This window comes from Spermophilus citellus (assembly GCF_964194105.1).
Source record: "Spermophilus citellus genome assembly, chromosome: 8".
In the NCBI taxonomy this organism is placed as follows: domain Eukaryota; kingdom Metazoa; phylum Chordata; class Mammalia; order Rodentia; family Sciuridae; genus Spermophilus; species Spermophilus citellus.
Window position 1 is genome coordinate 69,521,810 of NC_138189.1, and position 21,580 is coordinate 69,543,389.

A 21,580-nucleotide genomic window follows, 5' to 3' on the forward strand; every position below is an offset into this window, starting at 1 on the left:
CTTAGACTAATGCTTTAATATATGTGGGGAGAGATACATCTTAGATACTATCAGCTATGAATTTAGTGGAAAAATATATTTTAAAGTTCCCTAAGTTAGTTCTAAACTTTTTGTTTCTTGCTTTAATTACTTTGCTAATTAGTTAATTAAAATTTTACCTTTTAGAATAAGTAAATTTTAAAAACCTTTATCATGGTTCCATACAATTATGTGCATAAATATCTCAAAATATTCTCCCATCTAAATATTCTATATTAATGTGCCAGAGGAAAGTGAAAACAAAATATGTAAATAAGAATCTTCTACTTACAAGGTAGTTACAGTTTATACTGGAGAAGTACAAGTTCATGATTAAAACAGCTTGAAACCATGAATCAATGACTTAGTAAACTTCATAAATGGTACAGAAATATATGAAACACACCAAGTAATTAAAAACAAAAACAAATGATTTTAAACACCAGAGAAATGCAGACACTTTTGTGGAATTCTTTAATTTGTTAGGAAATTAATGAGAAGAAAATCATAATACCATTCAATATTTTCTAGTATACATACATATGACAATGGTATAGCATACCAAAAAAGAAAACTGAGAATATTCTTCCTAAAGCAACTTTACAATATTAAAAACACACGTAGATCAAAAATTATTTCAAAATATCTTCAACACTTAAAATTAAATTGTCCACTAATTTTGCATACTTAGTTGTAGTAAGTGTTGAAAAAATGTTTATATAATAGATATTTCATTTGAAAATCTATAATGGGCCTCTTTCTCTAGTACGTCACCAATCTCATAAAGTAACTTATTTCATTTTGATATTTGTTTAAACAAAAATGTTAGAGACTGTACATAGGGCACACATTCACACAAAATCCATTAAGTATGGAAACATGCTAACCCCCATTATCTGGTGAACAATAAAATATAGTTAATTTAAATTAGTCAAAGAAATAGCATTGTGATTTTAAATAAATAAAGATTTATTATTTACAAAAGTTAATTTTCAAAATCTATTCCTTATTGTCTAGTCTTACTTTCCCATTTCATATACCCTTGTTTTACAACCTTTACCTACTCTGACTTCCCTGTTAGATATTCTTGCCTGTTATTTCTATAGATGATCACTTCTTTATAAATTTTAATACCCCTAATAACCAATTTAAAAATTTGTTCTTATAAAGTGATCAACACAGGTATTCTGTTTTAGTTCAACAATTTCCAACAGGTTTCTTACTCAGTTCTTTCACTTCAGCATCTTGGGAAGCTCAGATATGAATCAAAGTTTCCATGGTCCCACAATCACAAGAATTCACTTCCTAAAATTGAATATTTGTTTTCTAAATGAATTTTATTCACTATTATTAGAGACTGAATAGGGTTTCTTCATTGCTTTTCCTTTACTTTCAACAGCATTAACAAAAGCTTTATTTCGAATTGCCTTTTCCTTAGTATTACAAGTGCTAATTGAGAATTTACCATTGGATATAAATGAATTTCCTATTAATGAAATTTGGTATACATGCATGCATATATACTTACACACATAAAGAGCAGGTAGGATGCTATTTACAAATTATCATTGTGCAGTAGTCTGTTTTTTGTTACTATAAAAATATCTGAGGCAGACTAACTTTATAAGGAGAAGAGTTCTTTTAGCTCATAATTCTGCAGCATCAAGAGCCTGAGGCCAGCATCTGTTTACCTCTAGAGCGGACCTCATGGCAGATTGTGTGTGTGGGAGGAAGATATCACATCTTGAAACAGGAAGTCTGAGAGTGGTTTGGGGGTTGGATTCACTCTTACAACTTGGTCTTGTGAAAGGCAAGGGGTCCCATGAGAACTACCTTAATTCATTCTGAAGGTAGATCCACCAAGGACCTACAGACATCCCTTTGGATCCCACTTGTTGAAATTCCCATCTCCTTTCACATCCCTACACTGGAAACTAAGCTTCTACCATGTAACCTTTGAGGGACACATTCAGGGTATAATTTCCTCAAATTGGCCAAGTAATTGGGCACTTCTCCACAATGTATTGCATTATAGGATCTGGATGCAAGACTTTTTGTATAGTTTCTTCATTGCTTGTATGCCTCCATCTTCCATTTCATACTCTTTAGTATGAAATAAAATACATTGCCCTGGTCATGTGGTGAATCTTGTCTCTGCCTTTACTTAACATATTGAGAGGAATAAAATCACTTTACTATAGTGTTTTTTCTTAGGAATCCTTTTTTTCTTTCATTTATATATTCCTTCTAGAAGTCTCATATTCCTTGAATGGCCATATCAATGATGAGCACATATTTCATAAAATTTTTCTTTCTTAGAGAGGACTACCCTGTTCAACCTACTGAAAAAAATAACCCTCACCCTGCACTAACCAACATTTTAATCTTTCTTCTTTGTATTATTTTACTTAAATAATGTCACCCTCTGACATTCACAGGTTTACTTATCTATTTTGTGGACTGCCTTTCTCTCATTAGTAGAATCTAAGCCCACATGGGAAGGATTTATCTCCATTTGCTTCCTGACATATTCTTAGCATCTAGATTTGTATCTGCCACATTCTGTTCATTCAACAAATACATGGCAAAGACTGAATTAAAATGTCATTGGTCTCAAACAACTCAACAGCATGAAAACAAACAACCTGACTTAAAAGTCACTGCAATGGAGTAATAGAGGAAAAAATAAACACTGTAACTGAGCCTGAGTCTACACTAGTTGTATTTTAAACATCTTCTAGCCAAACATTTGCTTATTCTTAGGACCACTAGTGGTAGATGGTTAGCCACATAACAAGAACCCTTCTTTATAAACTACACTGATAATTTTATATTCTGTATGATTTTTATATTTAAAAACTTTGTAGGGAGTTGTGATAGCTATCATCATTTTATCTGTAATAATTAATTTAATTATATACTTATAATTAATATAATAAGATTAATAAATTTATTATATTAAATTATTAAGAATACTGTATAAAAATAATAAATTATCTTCTATTTCTCTCTGAAAAGAAGAAAATGAAGCAGGAAAAGTTCCATAGGCCTTATTCTGGAATTGAAGAAGCTTAGACACTGAGGAAAACAATCCTATTTTGGTCTACCCTGCTGAATTCCAATGAGAACGTGTTTTTTGTTTTTTGTTAAAGAGAGAGAGAGAGAAAGAATTAATCTTTTTTGTAGATGACACAATGCCTTTATTTTTATGTGGAGCTGAGAATTGAACCCGGGTCCCTCCCGTACTAGGCGAGCGCTGTAACACTGAGCCACAATCTCAGCCCCAAGAGAACATGTTCTTGATAATCCCATTCCAAATTGCTTTGGAAATATGTACAAGCCTGTTTGCCCAACCCTAAGAAAACAAGATGCCAACATACAGTGTGTACACTAAAGGCCACTAGAGGCCTTTAGTGCTAGAGGCCATTGCGAGGCTATAGCTAAAACACAAAGGAGAAAACACAACTAGTAAAACTTCAACAGTTAATAATTAAATTTAAATATAAAGAAATGTAGTTTATCCTTCTATAGACTTTGGGGTTTGTTTTTGTTTGTTTTGGCATTTTGTTTTACTTTTTGGAAAATACGAAGCTTTCTGGTTAATTAGAAGCAAGATAACCAAATAAGGTTAATTTCATAACAGGGACATATCTATCAAGTTCATCTCCTCCTTGCCATATGGCGTTTAGGTGATGTTTTAAGCAGGAAGCTACCATGAGGATAACAAAATCAAATGTAGCATATGGTCGAGATAAACAATCCTAAGAGGCAGAAACTGTAAAGTAAAGAAGGCCTTTCCTACTCAAGTTGGTTCTTATTTTCTTCCCCAATATCACCATTTCCCATCACTGATAGTTTGAAAATAATTAGGAAACTCACATTTTTATGGTTCACACACTTCATGAGGACCAGCTCCCGGTAAGCTCTCTTGGCATGTGTTTGGTTCTGAAATGGCCGGCTGAGCTTCTTAATGGCCACATTTCTGTCAAGGACAGCATCATATGCAGCACTGCAGAGATTCAAGAGCAATCCAAAATTAGGAACAAAAGAGCCTTAGAATTTCTACCTATCTAAGGGTATGGGTAAAAAAAATAACACTGTGGAATTCTACTCAGATACCATCTTCTCAGATCACATGCTAATCAGACTCATAAAGATAAGAGTGACTGTTAGAAGAATAAGGAGGAGGAGGAAAAATAGAAAACAAAGAGGAGGAAGAGGAAGAAAAAGTAGATGAAGATGATAAGGAGAGAGGGAAGCATAGTATCTTGGAAAATTACAGTATATAATTGCATCAGTGAGTTAGGGATGAGAGGAAAAGTAGTAAAATTGTTTACATTTCCCATCGGCCATGTGACCATGACAAGTTATTTAATCTTTCTGAGCTTGAATGTCTCATTAACATATTATATTTAGGTATATTCTTGCTATAAAGTCCCATAGGTTCTTTGGTTATTATTTAAAATAATCAAACATTCATTCTTTTCCCAGTCATAGGAATGAGTTTTTAAGGTATAATACTAGTTGTCATGAAAGCACGGGTTGGTTAATGATCAAAGTGCACTTGTTAAAAATAACAAAGCTCAAAATGAGGTATGCAATCAGAAGAGGTTTCAGAACCACAAATAAAACACTCATTGAAATAAATCACCACTTAGTGATCGAAACAAATGGTACAGTTTCTCTCATACTAAGAATACATAAGTCTGAAGATCAAATGAGAAAGAAAAAGAGGCTCTTCCTGCAACTATTCCTAATAACGCATTCACAAAATGTTTGTTTTCCATTCCTGCAACTTTAAATTTTGCTGGGGTTTGTCTTTGTTGCAGAAATCAGGATCCCCTACAACTGACCTGTTGAATTAGAAATAACATTACCATTTAGAGCTTATGCTACTGAACTAAAAGACAAAAGTGGAGGTACTACTGTACTATGAGATAATGACAGACCCACAGGATAATATTGGACAAAATCTTAGAGTTCATCTGGTCCAGGCATCCATTTAATATTCACTTCTCTATTAAATATCTCCAACAAAAGTTGGATCTATCTCTGCTTGCAAACCTTCAAAAACAAAATTCATTAGTACCAAGTCAGCTCACTTAGTTGTTGGACAACTTTGAGAATAGAAATACTATCATTCTAATAAGCAGAGATGAATCTCTCTGGTTTCCTTTGCATTCTAGTGCAACTCAAAATGAGCATTCCCTTTTTAGTGTGATAGACCTTAATGTTTGAAATCTATTAAAGGGCTGAGCACTATGTTTATTATGAAGTAAGCAGTTCATAAGTCTTAGCTTTATTATTTTCCCAAGTCTTTTTCTTATTAATCTAAACATGGTGATTTCCGATCACCACTTGTTAGAATGTGGTTTCCAGTTCTATCACGATCTGGTCAGTTTCTTTTGAATATATTCCAGTCTGCCAATATTATCTGAAAATGTGGACTATGAACTAAATAAAACATGGTTGCTGTAGGCATGCAGTATTATCGAAGATTAGGGTAGGATTATCAAATCCTCCATACTTTCATATCCTCATTCATTCATCAGTTTCGTTCTGACATAGTTAATGTACTGGTCTGTTGTGACTTCCTTGAGAATAACATCACAAATCATTGACTCACAGTGAGTCTAAATTCACTAAAAAAAATCATCTTTTTAAAAACTTGTGCTGTTACTGCATATTGTCACCCCTAGTCCTTCAGTTTTAACACTGGTGGTTTTATTAATTTTTTATTCATATATGACAACAGAAGGCATTACAATTCTTATTACACATATAGAGCACAATTTTTCATATCTCTGATTGTATACAAAGTTTATTCATACCAATTCGTGTCTTCATACCTGTATTTTGGATAATAATGTCCATCACATTCCACTATCATTTATAACCCCATGCCCCCTCTTTCCCTTCCCACCCCTGTCCCCTATCTAGAGTTCCTCTATTCCTCCGGTGCTCTGGCTCCATATGCCACTATGAATCAGCCTCCTTATATCAGAGAAAACATTTGGCATTTGGTTTTGGGGGATTGGCTAACTTCATTTAGCATTATCTTCTCTAACTCTATCCATTTACCTGCCAATGCCATGATGTTATTTTCTCTTATTGCTGAGTAATATTCCATTGTATAAATATGCCACATTTTTCTTTATCCATTCATCTACTGAAGGGCATCTAGGTTGGTTCCAAAATTTAGCTACTATGAATTATGCTACTATAAACATTGATATGGCTGCATTACTGTAGTATGCTGTTTTTAAGTCCTTTGGATATAGACCGAGGAGAGGGATAGCTGGGTCAAATGGTTGTTCCATTCCCAATTTTCCAAGAAATCTCCCTACTGTTTTCCATATTGGCTGCACCAATTTGCAGTTCTCTTTAATCTACCAATGGCAGTACAGGCAAAGGAAAGAATCATGTGGATATGCATCTTATACAGAATGCACAACAACAGTGGATTTACTACTTTCCAAAGTTAGTTAAACAATTGCTACCAGAAGAAAATTGGTCAGTCATATTAAAGAGAAAGAAAGAATCTTATGCCAAAAACAACAAAGTTAAAATCATTATTATATCTTAGTTAAAAATAAAAAAGAATGACAGCTATGAAGGCATATAAAGGAGTCGGAAGTCAGACAACTATGGCAATGCTTAAACAAATAAGAGTATACTCCCAGTCGATCCAGAGATCCAAGAAGATGGATGCATTCTTATTGCAATTGTCAGAGACAACAGTCAATTAGCATTCTGATCAGAGTCTCCTTGGGTTGATTTTACCCCCCATCATCCAACATTCTATTCAACAGACTCTCCTTGAGAGGACTGCATGCACAAATATTACCCATATTTGGTCAGCTTGGCTGTCATATTTATTTTAATTTAATAAATCAATATCTGGTTTTATAATGTGAGGCTTATCAATGTGGATTCAAGTCCCTGAGATACTGACCTGGTCCTGCAAGACAGTGGACCAACCAACCCCCTGCCTCATGGAGAATAACTAAGGAAATGCTACCCTGTGAGATTTCCTGGCTGGCAGGTTCCTAGTTCCTCTGAGAAATATTCTGGCATCCTCCCTTCCTCTGCTACCTCTACTTTGCAGCAATTTTAGGTATGAATCTCACTTCTGCTTCTTTCTAGATATAGTTATGAGAATTATTTATGTTTTCGACATCAGTTTCCTCACATTTAAAATGGAGATAAGAGTAGCCTGACAAGATTGTTGTCAAGAGTAAATGAGTTACATATTTATAATGCTCACTCAGTAAATGACTAATGCTCTTTTAAAAATCATTGTCCTTATTGTATTTATTACATAATACAGAGCAGAATAAAGTACAAATTCCTACAGCGTATGTGACAATTAGACATACATCTACTCATTAGCAATTTCTGGTCTTTCTACTAATTACAAATCCATTCAACTGCTCCACTATCTTGATCACATTTGTCAAGTTTGCCCTATAATATCATAAAAGATTGGGTAGAAATCTTTGTTAAAAAATAGATTCATGAGGACCACACAATTCTTTGACTTCCCACTTTAATAAGCAATCAGGTATGATTTTTTTTATAATTTGTTGGAATCTTTATTCCCACTGATTACTGTATTTTTTTCTTAAAGGGTAAGAAGGTATCATTTCTAATCCATGTCATGCTCAGCAGACTTCTTTTACAACCTCTTTCTTCTCTCTGAAGTATTAAAGAGACTTCAGAGTTAAATGTAAAAATCTCCAGATTATATAATCCAGTTAGCACTCTGGATTCCAACAAGTTCCTGAAGATGTGCCATGAGAGGTTTATAAAGCAGAGGTGAGGGTGGTGGTCATCTTCTGTCATTCCTGGCTGGCAGGGTGATTCTGGAGGAGATGTGAGGTTTTCTTCCAAAGAAGTAATTTGTGTCATTCTCCAGATTTCGGGCTGAGAAGTTAAGGCAGAGGCAGCAGTGGAGAAACAAAGTTGCAGTTCCTGGACCCCAGCAATATGCATTAGTGACAGAAGCAATGATAGATGAACAGTTCCAGCTTAAGGATTCTCTAAAGTCAGTTACAATCATGTTTTCTGGAAACTCAGTGGTTCTAGGATATTCAGAGGTGGGGTCTTTCCCGATGACTTAGCCATCCAGTGCCTGGGAGTCCTTTGGGGAAGACAGACTAAAGCCCACTTCTCCAGGACTTGCAATGATTTTACAGGCACTAATTTACTGTATTAAATCTCTGCTTGCTGAAAATGTTTCTGTCTCCCACTTCGAGCCCTGGATGACACTACCATCTCCCATTTTCTGTAATTCCTCAGTGATTACTGGCAGCAGTTTGGCAAATACATCTACAGATTGGCATCACTGATACTGAACAGTCACATATTGATGTCTGAAAGTTTTCCGCCAGTCTTAAATCATTTTAAGTCTTGTTCCATAGAACCATGCTTTTTTTTCCTTTAAGCAGTCTCCTCTCTCTCTCTCTCTCTCTCTCTCTCTCTCTCTCTCTCTCTCTCTCTCTCTCTCTCTCTCTTGTTCACGCAAGTGAAAATGGTAGCAAATCTTTATGAAGATTTTCCTGGAACTTTCCAGCAATTTTGCTGAATATTTTCCAGGAATTTCTTGACTATAATTCTAACCCACTTCCATTACTACAGCTCTATTCATAAAAGAAAGATACAGTTTTCTGTTGTTATGTGAGGTGACGGTGGTGGCCATCTTTTGACATTTTCTGGCTGGCAGGCTGACTCTGGGGAGATTTGAGGTTTTCTTTTCTTTTTCATTTTCTTGTCATTTAATCCAGTTGTAAGGTTCTATAAAGCTATGTTTATCTCCTTGTATAAGACGATATAAACACACACACACACACACACACACACACACACACACCAGAGGGACTCTTATTCTCCACATATTTATCAGATTTTTTTTTCTTCTGGCAATTGCAGATAACCTCTTACTCAGATATTTTTCCTGAGGCATAATGGTTTACTTGATAATGTTTTATTGTTCCCCTTCCCTTTTACATTTAAACTTTTCTTAGTCATATTCACATACAGTGGGATGGGGAGGAATCACTACACAACACGAGCAGAACTTTATCTCCTAAACAACAACAATAATCCAACAATCAAAACATCATTGGAGCATTTTAAACATCTTAAGCCATGTCCTGGCAAGCCAAATTCTGTCATTCTGTCCAGGGATACATATTGTACCCTGCACATTCCCACATTTGTACTTAGAACTTTTCCATGACCTAGATTTCAGATGAAATTTACCAAAAATTTTCTACCCAATGCCCTCAAATAGCTGATTTCATGACCAAAGTTTACATTCCTATCCCACTATCATGTACTATGTTGTTGAACCCACTTCTGCTTCAAGGCTTTTGTGATTGTTTCTCCTCTGCCAGGAGGGACCTTGCATCTTTACTTTGTTGGCCTTATCTCGTAGTTCAGGTTTCAGTTCAAATCTCTTCTCAAAAAGGCCTTCCTTAATCTCCCCATTAAAAGTCAATCATTGATTTTTTTAATTTGTTATTTTTGTCATTGAATTGTTTGGATGTGTCAGTTCCACTTTTGTGTGTATGTGTGTGTGTGGAATTCTTTTGATAACAGGTAGAATTCTTCCTAATAATGACAAATAATGAAGGGACTCATAGCACAGAACAGAAAGGCCAGAAGCAGACTCATCTAAGTTTTAGGGAAGCATTGTGATTTTTGTGAGCTCTAGGCATTTCTGCCTTCTGATTTTTAAATTGGTTCTCAGCATGTTGATTTCAAAAAAAGAAAATAATGAGAGAACTTCATTAGAGTTTCCAAAGAGCAGTATTGCAGGTGCTATGATACACTAAGATTCCCCTCAGAATAAAGTACTTACTGCCCCAGATGTTGAAAGTACTCTCAGCAGACAGCCCCTCAACTCTTGGCCCCCTGGGTTATGACCTCTGATGAAAAGAGCTGCCTAATCTAAGGTTACACCCTCATCACAGGCAGCCTTCATTCAATGACTGACAGACATGGGGATTATACAACCCTGCACAACTCATTCCAATTTGGGACAGCTGGTAAGGCTCATTCCATCTCAGAACTCCCAGACTGACTCCCAGTCAGCAGAGGATTCCATTGAGACTGTAGTACAGCTGAACTTCTGCCTCTGCTTCATCCCTTCTTTTCTTTTCTTTTTTTAAACTAGTCATCATTTATTTTATACTTCTTTTTTTAAAAAATATTTATTTATTTTTAGTTGTAGTTGGACACAATACCTTTATTTCACTTATTTATTTTTATGTGGTGCTGAGGATTGAACCCAGGGTCTCGCATATGTGAGGCGAGTGCTCTACCGCTGAGCCACAACCCCAGCCCTATGCTTCTTAACTGTCAAAAATTATCACATTTTTAGCATTTATGATAGTTCTTTAGTAGAAGGAAGGAGAGACATTGTTATAATAGGTAAAGAATGAGCTACATCAGCTTCTTGATAGATTTCACAATGGTGATAATTCTGTTGTCATATCATTGTTTATAATATATGTAAAGAATGTAAAAATCTTTCTCTATTTTGTTATAAACATATGTATATTCATTATACATTTTTGTATTAATAAGCAATACATGCAATTTAAAAAATCTTGTTAGAATATTATTCCATATGTGTTGACCCCCAAAACACTCCCTGATAAATCTACATTCAATCACCATCTCAAGCTGTACTTTCTAGGTCATTCAATGCTCACTTAGCAGTAACTCATGGTCTACATATAAAAAGCTTAGAAGTACTCCTGGACTTTGAGCAAAAGGCAGGGTCCAATTGTAGGAGAAGATGACCAGACTCAAAAGTTCAACATCAAGAAAGGCCATTTCATCTATGTAGCCTACTCACCTAGATGACCAAGCCTAATTATAGAGACTCCAATCAAAACTACTTTACATTTGATGGACAACAGAACTGAGACCATAGCAGCAAGTAGGAGTCGGAAGCCAAGCCGGCAAAGACAGCATCCAAAGCAGCAGCTCTACAGAACTCTTGAATTGAACCAGTACTTGATGGCACTTCAGCAAACAAGACTACCACAAAGACTATGCACCTTGATGAAAAATTTGTGACTGGCTAAACACACTCATCACCATAGAATATGGATGAATGAAAAGAGGAGGGATGCCTCAGGAACAAGCTAACTATATTCCCAGAAGTTAGGATGGGACATTGGAGAAGAAATTAAAGATTCCTTCAGTTAGAGGTATAGCTCCATCTCAGTTAAATGGTGGGTGATTCTTGCACCAGCTAGCCTCTCTTGCTCTTCTTTTCTTTGTGACAAATTTTCGTGTGCCCACTGTGCCCACTCCCTTCACCAAGCATTTAGCAGACCATTCCTCTATGGTCTGCCCATGTTTCAACCAACAATACCCACAAAGCTGCCAGTCTTCCATTTGGTCGATTAAGTTGGACACTTGGGAAATAACCGTCTGACTTGACAGAAAAGATGAGAGAGGTAAAAGACTGGTCAATAAAGCATAAGGGGAGTAGTCAGAATAGCTTTGCTACACAGACTTTGCTACTTATGGTGTAGCATAAATTTAATTAATTATTTACTTTTTAATGTTCAGTTCAAATTTTGCAATAAGTCTCTTCTAATAAAATAGATTAACAAAATTGAAACTGAATATTAATTTAAAATATTATATATAGAATTTCATATCTGATGGTTTCTTTGCCATAATCAAATGAAAACCAGAAAATAATTCTAAAGGAATGTCAATAGGTAACAATTACAAAGTTTATAATTATTTTAAGACTGTGCTTCAGGACGATGATTTAGCCTATACAGTTGCATGTAATGGTCCTTTAGGGCTGCTACAGCAAAATACATTAGATTAGGCAGTTTCTAAACAAAAGAAATTGAATTCTTACAATTCTGGGGCCTGGGAACTGAAAGATCAAGTCACCAGCAGATTTAACATCTGGTGAGGATCTGTTCCTCACAAATGCATCATTTTGCTCTGCCTTCACATGATAGAAAGGGTTCACTAGTTCTCTGGGGTTTCTTTTATAAGGACATTAACCCATTGATAAGAACAGAGCCTCATGACCTAATCACCTCTAAAAGGTCCTACCTTCTAATACTATTACATTTTGTATTAGGTTTTAACATGAATTTGGGGGTAAGGACACAAGAATTCAGATGGTAGTACTGCAGAAGATGCATTTACAAATTATTCTTAAATAGTAGCTCATAAAGATCAAGTGACTAGTCTTCTAAATTAATGTTGCTCATTTCAATTCCAAGGGTTTTTGGAATATGTACAAAAAGTTAAGAAACAGCTATTAATGTGTTGCCTCCATTAACAGAAAAATGATTTTGTAACCATTAATAGTAAAAATAGATTAATATTATTTTTTCAGTATTATTTCAAATATAAAATTTTTGGAGAACATAATAATACTAAAAACAATGTTCTTATCAAGTTAATAAATCCCTAGAACTTTGAATTGAACTTTGAATTGAGTATAGTACAAATATAATTCACCTTGTGTCAAAACAAATTGGAATACTCCACAAATCAAAACATTTCTAGGTATGAAAATATACAAAAATTTTTAAACAAACATTATTAAAATAAATTCATTACAAAAGGTTGGATAAAGAGCTAACATTGAATCAAAAAATAAAATAAAGATATTTCAATCTGGCAATTGCCATTTTCTTATTACTCCTCGTAATTTTGATTATAAACTTTTTTTTTAAATAAATAAGTCCTCTAAATTATGGATGTGGGTTTTTTGAAAAATCACTTTGGAATTGTTAATTATGTACTTAATAAATAGAGAACTCCAATATTTCAGTTTTTGAAACTTATATGGAATGGCTATTATTGGAAACAAAAGTTTACAATAATAAACTTGCAAATCGAAGCATATTGCAATGAAGGCACTGAAACAATGAGTAACTAAACCAATTAAAGCAAAAGACTTTTCAGAGGATGAAATTTAATTTTTATATTCTATAAATATGCTTTATAATATCTTGTTAGAGTGATCTTTTGCATGATTGTTAATTTTAAGATACATTTACATTCTATGTATGGCTTGATGGCTTTTCTGATTTCTGAATTTTTATATTCTATACAGAATTGAAATATGATTGTAAAGCCTATCACTTTTTAGTGTCTGAATTTGACCACCATTAAAAAGACCATGAATATAGGCAACTTGTTTGAGAAGTTCTGTTTTATCAAATTATTTCTTGGATAAAGAAACATGAATGAAAAAAATCAGTATTTGTGAAGAAAAATGAACTCAAATAGTTTTATGTTGCAGTACACAAATCAGTTAAAATTGAGAGTATTTTCAGTTCAATAGACTTTGTTCTTACCAAGTTCCTGCACAGAGAACATATATGTATGATAAGAGAATATTTTTCAAACAAAGATGTTATGCTCTATATTGAATATATCAATATTTTAAACTTAGTAGACATAAAATATGACTTTGATGATCCATCCAAAGATTTTAAGAAAAGTTAAAAATAACATCACATGGAAAGATTGACTTCTTTAGAAAAATACCAGTAAGGGCTGGGGATGTGGCTCAAGCGGTAGCCTGCTCGCCTGGCATGTGCAGGGTGCTGGGTTCGATCCTCAGCACCACATACAAACAAAGATGTTGTGTCCACCGAAAACTAAAAGAATAAATATTAAAAAAAATCTCTGTTTTTTTAAAAAAAAAGAAAAAGAAAAATACCATAAAACCGTATTATAGGCAGAGAGAGCTAAGAAAGTTCAATTGATAAAAATATGAAAATATATCAAGGATAATGATTTTTAACTATATTTTAATATGTGAGTAATCAATATAAATGTTTTTCAATTTTATTTGTACTTTTATTTTTTTCTTTTAAGAATAAATTTATTTTAAAAAATTTCAATAGCAATATTTTTCATCCACTAACACTTCAGTGTGCTCTTTCACTGTCAAATTTTTCTCAATTTAGAGATAAATGAAATGACACCTGCTGCTCATGGCTGTTGTGTTTTTTTGTGGTGAAGAGACTTTTGCACATTATCCACCCCGTGGAAGAGGCAGAACCAAGGAAGTATTCTTCCAGGGTTACTGCTACATTCTAACCTTTGACCATTTCCTGGCAACATTATTCAAAGTATCATCTATATTTAATAGTTTAATTTCAACAAGACTCTTCTTATAAACAGCATCGATACCCGGATGATGTCAGAATTAATTAAGTAGAAGAGTGTATTGAGTGTGTCATCTTTAGTTTTGAAAGTAACTCAATGGTAAAACAGTAACCCTCAAAGTAAGTTGGCAGTAAGATTATGCTATATTTAAAATTAATGACATAAGATGGTAGGATGTTCCTTAGGATCACAGGTTGGAACTATTTCTTGATACCTATAAAATTGATGAGATGCATTAAAGAAGCCACAGGCATCACAAATGGTTCCTGCACAGAGAACATATAAGTACAATAAGAATAAATTTCATTGCTCAGCTGTCTCTTTCTCTAAGCCTATCTTAGCAGTGTTTCTGGCTTTATGATTTCCCCCCACTGATACATCACTGCTAAAAATGACTCCCAACATCTCTTGCCTCTTAAAATATATGTTACTAATTATTTATTCCCTGGATTGTTTTTTCTTTTGTGCTGCTCTGACCCTCTGTCTACATATTTATTTCTTCTTTATTCACTTTCCTTACACAACCATTATTTAGGCCAATATTTATAAAACTGATATTCATGAAATTACATGTTTGTCACATTTTATTTGCACCATAATTATGATATACTCATCATGTCTTGCCTTTTATTGCTCTTTTTCTATCCTCAAATTTGTTGTGCTCATTTCTATTGACCCAAACCCTAAAGGACTTAGCTCTACATCCCTATATATTTATTGCATGAAATTATATTTGCTGTTTCTAAGTGTTTATTTTCAGAGCTTTAAATATGTTAGGAAAAGGGAATTATATAAAATAAAGAATAAAAGTTAAGTAATCTATGCAATGTATATTAACTTAATGTTATATTACTCAAGACACTGAGATTTTATGCCTAGCTGAGGTCTCTTTCTCAAAGGTCCTAACCCACATATACAATTATCTACCACTTCTAATTGGATGTCTTAGAAATATCTCAATTAATGTGTCCCAAACTGAACAATGTTTGTCTCTTTAGTTTAGGGTATCCTCCAATCTTTCCTATACCTACCATTTGTTCAAGTGTAGCAGTCATGTTTATTTTTCTCATCTCCTACCCATAACCAATCCATGAAGAAATCACTGTAAACTTCCAGTGTATATTTTTTAATTGATCCACTTCCTTCTAACTTCACTTTCAACACCATTTATCACTATAGAGATTGCCCCTTAAAAGGTCTCCTCACATTAACTCTTGCATCTCTGTAATCCATACCTCCCATCCTAATGATCTTATCCCTAATACATTATTTTGTGTCTGAGAATCCTGTTTATTTTATATATAGCACTTACTAAGAAAATATCCTGAGTAAACAGCACGGACAAAATAACTAATAGAATGCACTTCATAAGGCTGTTAGAAGAATTAAATTGGCTTAACTTTTACAAACTGTATCCCACTACTTGATTGTTAAGTCCCTGGAAGAAAGGGGCCATGTCAGTCTTTATCACTTGCATTGAGATTATAGGTCGGTTTATCTAGAATATAGTTAGGCCTAAATAAATGCTAACAAAGTAAACTAACTGATTGTTGAATTTCTCCTAATAGTAGAGGAGAGTAAATTTAGAGTTCTCAGATTTCTATGGACATGACTCAACTATTATTTAAATAGCTTAAGTCATATGTTTCATCTTGAAAATTTACATAAGTTTGCATTTTCATTCCAAATGGATCTATGTTTGTTTTAATATAAAATTCCATTTCCCCATCAACACTTCATCTTCTCATGAAATGTGGGTTCCAAGAAGATGCACTGTGTTTGTTGTGTGGTATTGAGTGTTCCTGGCTCCCCACCTGGCTTCCACTCTGAGGCACGGACTCCAATTTAAAAATAGAATATTAACCAACAGGCTGTTTCTCTTTACCAGATTTGTATTTGCATATTCTATAAAACAGTAGTTCAAATGTACTTTCTTCCATCAGTTAATGTTTTCCAAATATCAAGTAATTTGCCAGATTGATTTTATCCAAGATCAACTAAATTCACCCTCAGGTTAATAGCTATTGATATGAAACACAGGTAAATTCAAAATGTAAAGAGTTAGTATTAAATGTTAACTCTAGCTAAAAAGAAATAAACAAACACATAAATTGCATGTAGGCAATTTTTAGTTTTTGTGTAATGTTAGTCAACTTAAGTAATCCTAGAAACTGGAATTTGGTTTCTTCAAGAAATATTTATTATTTATACAGCACATGGTTATGCCTTAGATTAGTAAAACGATGGATTTCTAAGGTTTATGCATGCAATAATCCTGTAAAATAGGCACTATTGTTGTTCAAGTAACAAAATTGAGTCTTAATATTACCAATATTTATTGGTTCTAAGCCTCTTTTTGTCCTAATTTTTTTCTAAACATTGTTTCATAATAAAAGATTAAACATCTTTGTTGTAAACAGAGGAATATAACATACATTTGAAAAACTAAGATATATGACTGGCACTCTAAGACCTTCTAATATTCCTTCAGTTTTTCTAAGACTTATTAGAATTTTCTACATCTTTATTATCTCTATTTTAAAGCAAAAATAATAAATATGCAAGCCATGCCACTAATATGGCAGCACTATTCTCATTACAATAAATGATGAAAAGAAACTTTGGAAGAAAAACATAGGCTCAACAGTCCAACATATTGGGATAGGCCCCAAATTCTTTAATAAGACCCCCAAAGCACAAGAAATAAAACCAAGGATAGCTAAGTGGGATGCCATTAAATTTAAGAACGTCTATACAGCCAAGAAAATGATTAAGAGCATGAAGAGAGAGCCTAAAGAAAGGGAGAAAATTTTTGCCAGCTACTTCTCTGATAAGGGATTAATATCCAGAATATATCAAGAACTCAAAAAATTTCACAGCACCACCATCACCAATCATCATCATCATCATCATCATTATCATCCAATCAATAAATGGGCAAAAGAATTAAACAGAAAATTCTCAAAGGATGAAATACAAATGGCCAACAAATACATGAAAATGGCCAACTTCTCTAGCAATCAAAAGTTTCTTCTCAGAAAAAGAAACAATCTGTGAGGTAAATAGAAAGCCTACATCTTGGGAACAAATCTTTACCCCTCACACATCAGATAGAGCACTAATCTCAAGGGTATATAAAGAACTCAAAAAGCTAAACACCAAAAACCAAATAACCCAATCAATAAATGGGCCAAGGACCTGAACAGACACTTCTCGGAAGAGGATATACAATCAATCAACAAATACATGAAAAAAATGTTCATCATCACTAACAATTAGAGAAATGCAAATCAAAACCACTCTAAGATTTTATTTTACTCCAGTCAGAATGGCAACTATTACGCATAGAAACAACAATAAGTGTTGGTGAGAATGTGGGGGAAAAGGTACTCTCATACACTGCTGGTGGGACTGCAAATTGGTGCAGCCAATATGGAAAGCAGTATGGAGATTCCTTGGAAAATTGGGAATGGAACCACCATTTGACCCAGCTATCCCTCTCCTCCCAAAGGACTTAAAAACAGCTTACCACAGAGAAACAGCCACATCAATGTTTATAGCAGCACAATTCACAGTAGCTAAACTGTGGAACCAGCCTACATGTCCTTCAATAGATGAATGGATTAAAAAATATGGAATGTATGTATACACAATGGAATATTACTCAGCAATAAAAGAGAATAAAATCATGGCATTTGCAGGTAAATGGATGGAGTTAGAGAAGATAATGCTAAGTGAAGTTAGCCAATCCCAAAAACCTAAATGCTGAATGTTTTCTCTGATATAAGGAGGCTAATTCATAGTGGGGTAGTGAAAGGGAGCATGGGAAGAATACAGGAACTCTAGATAGGGCAAAGGGGTTGGAGGGGAAGGGAGGGGGCATGGAGTTATGGTGGAATGTGATGGACATTATTATCCAAAGTACAGGTATAAAGATACAAATTGGTGTGAATATACTGTGTATACAACCAGGAAAATGAAAAATTGTGCTCTATATGTGTAATAAGAATTGTAATGCATTCCACTATCATTTATAAATTTTTAAAAAGAACATTATATACCTTAAAAACAAGCAAACAAACAAAAAAGAAATGCAAATCAAAACTATCCTAAGATCTCATCTCACTGTTGTCAGAATGGCAGTGATCAAGAATACAAACAATAATAAATGCTGGTGACTATGTGGAGGAAAAGGTAAACCTGGACATTGTTAGTAGGACTGCAGACTAGAACAACCACTCTGGAAAGCAGTATGGAGACTCCTCAAAAAACTAGGGCTGGAACCACAACGTGACTCAGCTATCTCACTCCTTGTTATTTCCCAAAAGAACTAAAATCAGCATACTCTAGCAATACAGATACCTTAATATTTATAGCAGCACAATTCACAATAGCTGAATCATTGAATCAAGCCAAATGCCCATTCATAGATTAAGAGATTTAAAAAATTGTGTTATATATACACAATTGAGTTCTACTCAGCCATGAAGAAGAATGAAATTATGACATTTGCTGGTAAATAGATGGAAATGGAAAACATCATGGTAAATGAGATAAAGCAGACTCAGAAACTCAAAGGTCAAATGTTTTCTCTCCTATGTGGAATTGTGAGTAAAATAAAGGAAAGCAGGCAGGAAGGACAGGATCTCATGAAGATATAGGGAAAATCAGTAGTATAGTAGAAGGAAATTGAGAGGAGAGATGGGAAAGGGGAGGCAATGTAAATGAACTCTGAAAAAAATCATGTTATGTGCATATATAATTATACCACAGGGATTTTCCCCTTTATGTATAACCTAAATAAATAGAGTGGGTCAAAGGAAGTGTAGCAGAGTAGAGGAAATAAAACTGGTTAGGACAGGAAGCATGGGAGAGAAAAGGGAAGAGGAAATTTAATTCCATATATGCATGATTTTTTTTCTGGCTGAACTTGATTACTATGTATAACTATAAAGATCTAATTTTAAAAAAGTTAAGTATGGCACACTGGTGCATAACTGTAACCCTAGCAGCTCTGAGACTTAGGTGGTTAGGATCACAAGTTCAAAGCCAGCCTCAGCAATTTAGCAAGGTCCTAAGCAACTTGGCAAGAACATATTTCAAAATGAAAAATAAAAAGCACTGGTATGTGGCTCAGTGGTTAAGCACCTCTGGGTTGTTCAATCCCTGGTACCATTAAAAAAAAAGTTAGGAGCATTAGAAACTGGTATCAATTAAAATAATCTAATAACAATAATAATAATAAACTTTTTAGAATCCTAAAAAATTTCCATGTGCTTTTATGGTTCTAGCTTTATAGTTACTTCATTATTTCATTCATTCATATATGTGGTCAACAAATAGCTGAATATTTCTTTAGATAATTGAGAGTTGATAACAGAAAAAAAACTACTTCATGATAATAACTAGAATTTGCACTCATTTTCTGAACAGATATTAGTATTAACTTGTATTTTTAAAAGAAATTTGATAGAAGACTAGAAATAAGGATACTGAGGAACAGAACAGTAAACTCATGTGCTCATTGTTAGGGGCCAGGCTATAGGGCAATGACCAAACAGACTCCATTTTACCCTGAGATTCCACATCATGTAAGAAATGCTTCTCCCATGGGAAAGCCCCACCTCTGTACTCATTAATAGTTACCTAGCAGAACATACTTGGCAACACAAAATAGCAATTCTTATACAATGTAAAATTGTTCTTTTTGGTTCCCATTTTAATTTGGGCAATGTACCTTGTCAGAGACTGATTGTCTAGACATTAGTAACCATTCTCTAACTTGTGCTGCACTAGGGTCATTTTGACCCACTTCCCTTCTGCTTGCTTGTTGCTATGCCAACCTGGAAGTCCCGTGGGAAGTACCAATGTACCCATTGCACTGTCTCGCTAACTGCCCAATTCAATTTCTGTACCTGCTTGCTTGCAGCTATGTCAATACAGATGAGTTTTTTGCCTTTAAATATCCTAAAATTCTCAGTCTCGGTGCTGTTCCTTGCAGAGACAGTTATGGGTCCTGTGGGGAGCAGTCACCAACCTGCTGGCTAAATAAAGACTCTTCAATTTGGATAAAACTGAGACTTGGTGTGTTTTCTGAGTGACTTGCCCCACAACACTCATGAAATAAATAGTGCATGGATAAAATTTTCTCTATTGAAGCTTTACACACAGCTCTTGTACTTATAAAATCAATAAATATGTGCTTCCAGAAAATATGAAATATAAGTATAAAAAAGTTCCATTTTTTTGGTAAGACTAATGTCATTGAGATACATACAATTAAACCAGTTCAAAAGCCAGTAAATCCTTCACATTTTCGTTGGGTTTTGTTCGCTTTAAATAAATTTAAATAATGGCAATGTTTAGACTGTATAGTATTCTTCTCAAATAGATGTGGAAAATTGGCATTTTAAGAGTACACAGTGCACTTTCCTTGCACAGCTACCTAAAACGCACTGCACCTATCAAATTAGAGTATTGATTTTTTCTTCCTAAATGCATGCCTTCATCTTGTACTCTCCACTTTCTTCCTGTTAATTAGCATCATTAACAACAAGTTTACTGACACCAAATGGATTTCCTGACCAGTTGGTTTTAATAGTCCTCCCCACTGCATCCTGCTATTGTGGTTTTGTGTGTGCTCAGTTTAGGAACACAAGGCAACAAACACTAATAAGCCCCACAAAGGAGAAGTGATTTATTTGTGTACTCTGTTGTGACGCAGCTTCAATCTAGAGAAAGGTCAGAATGTACGGTACTCATTTTAACCCTAACAAAGATTATTTTCTCACCAAAGTCCTTTTTGTGTCATTGATAAACATGAAATGTTTTTATAAGTGTGAGGGTTACGCACTTATGTGTTTTATTAATGCTCTTATTCTGAGACATATAATCACTACATGAGAGAAACCATCTGAGTACTTACATTATGTTTCTTCCAGGGTTATGAAAGTAATATTCTCTTTGTCTTTTGAGCAAGCACTATAAGGAGATGGGATTCTCCTGTACCTTTCTTTTGTTTCCAGGGTGGGGTGGTTTGCATCTACCCAAGGGCCTGCCATATGCTATGCAAACACTGCACCCTTGAGCTATGTCTCTAGCTGTACTGGTAACATTTCTTTTTCAATAACAGACAGTTTTGAAAAATCAAGTTTATTTAAAGATTGTTGTTTGTTATCTCTTCATTCAATAAAAATTTACGTACCTTCTACCCTGTCTTTTTTTTCTTTTTTTAATGAACTTATTAAATGTTTTTATCTTAATACAATAAAGTACTTCACAGAAGTTATATTTAATGTTAACGAATCGGTCATATGGAATCAGGCAAAAACTTACTAACACTGTGTAGATACAAAAAAAAGTACAATTTCTTATACTCAAAGAA

General features: G+C 34.2%; 1 protein-coding gene across 1 annotated transcript in view; it reads right to left on the reverse strand.

Moving 5' to 3' along the window:
* The window catches only part of MAPK10 (mitogen-activated protein kinase 10), a 379,461-nt gene that overhangs the window by 78,288 nt on the left and 279,593 nt on the right, over positions 1–21,580 (reverse strand). Inside the window, exon 5 of the mRNA XM_081304841.1 lies at positions 3,898–4,027. Within this exon, the coding sequence (XP_081160967.1) occupies positions 3,898–4,027 (130 nt within the window). The remainder of the gene's footprint in view (positions 1–3,897; positions 4,028–21,580) is intronic.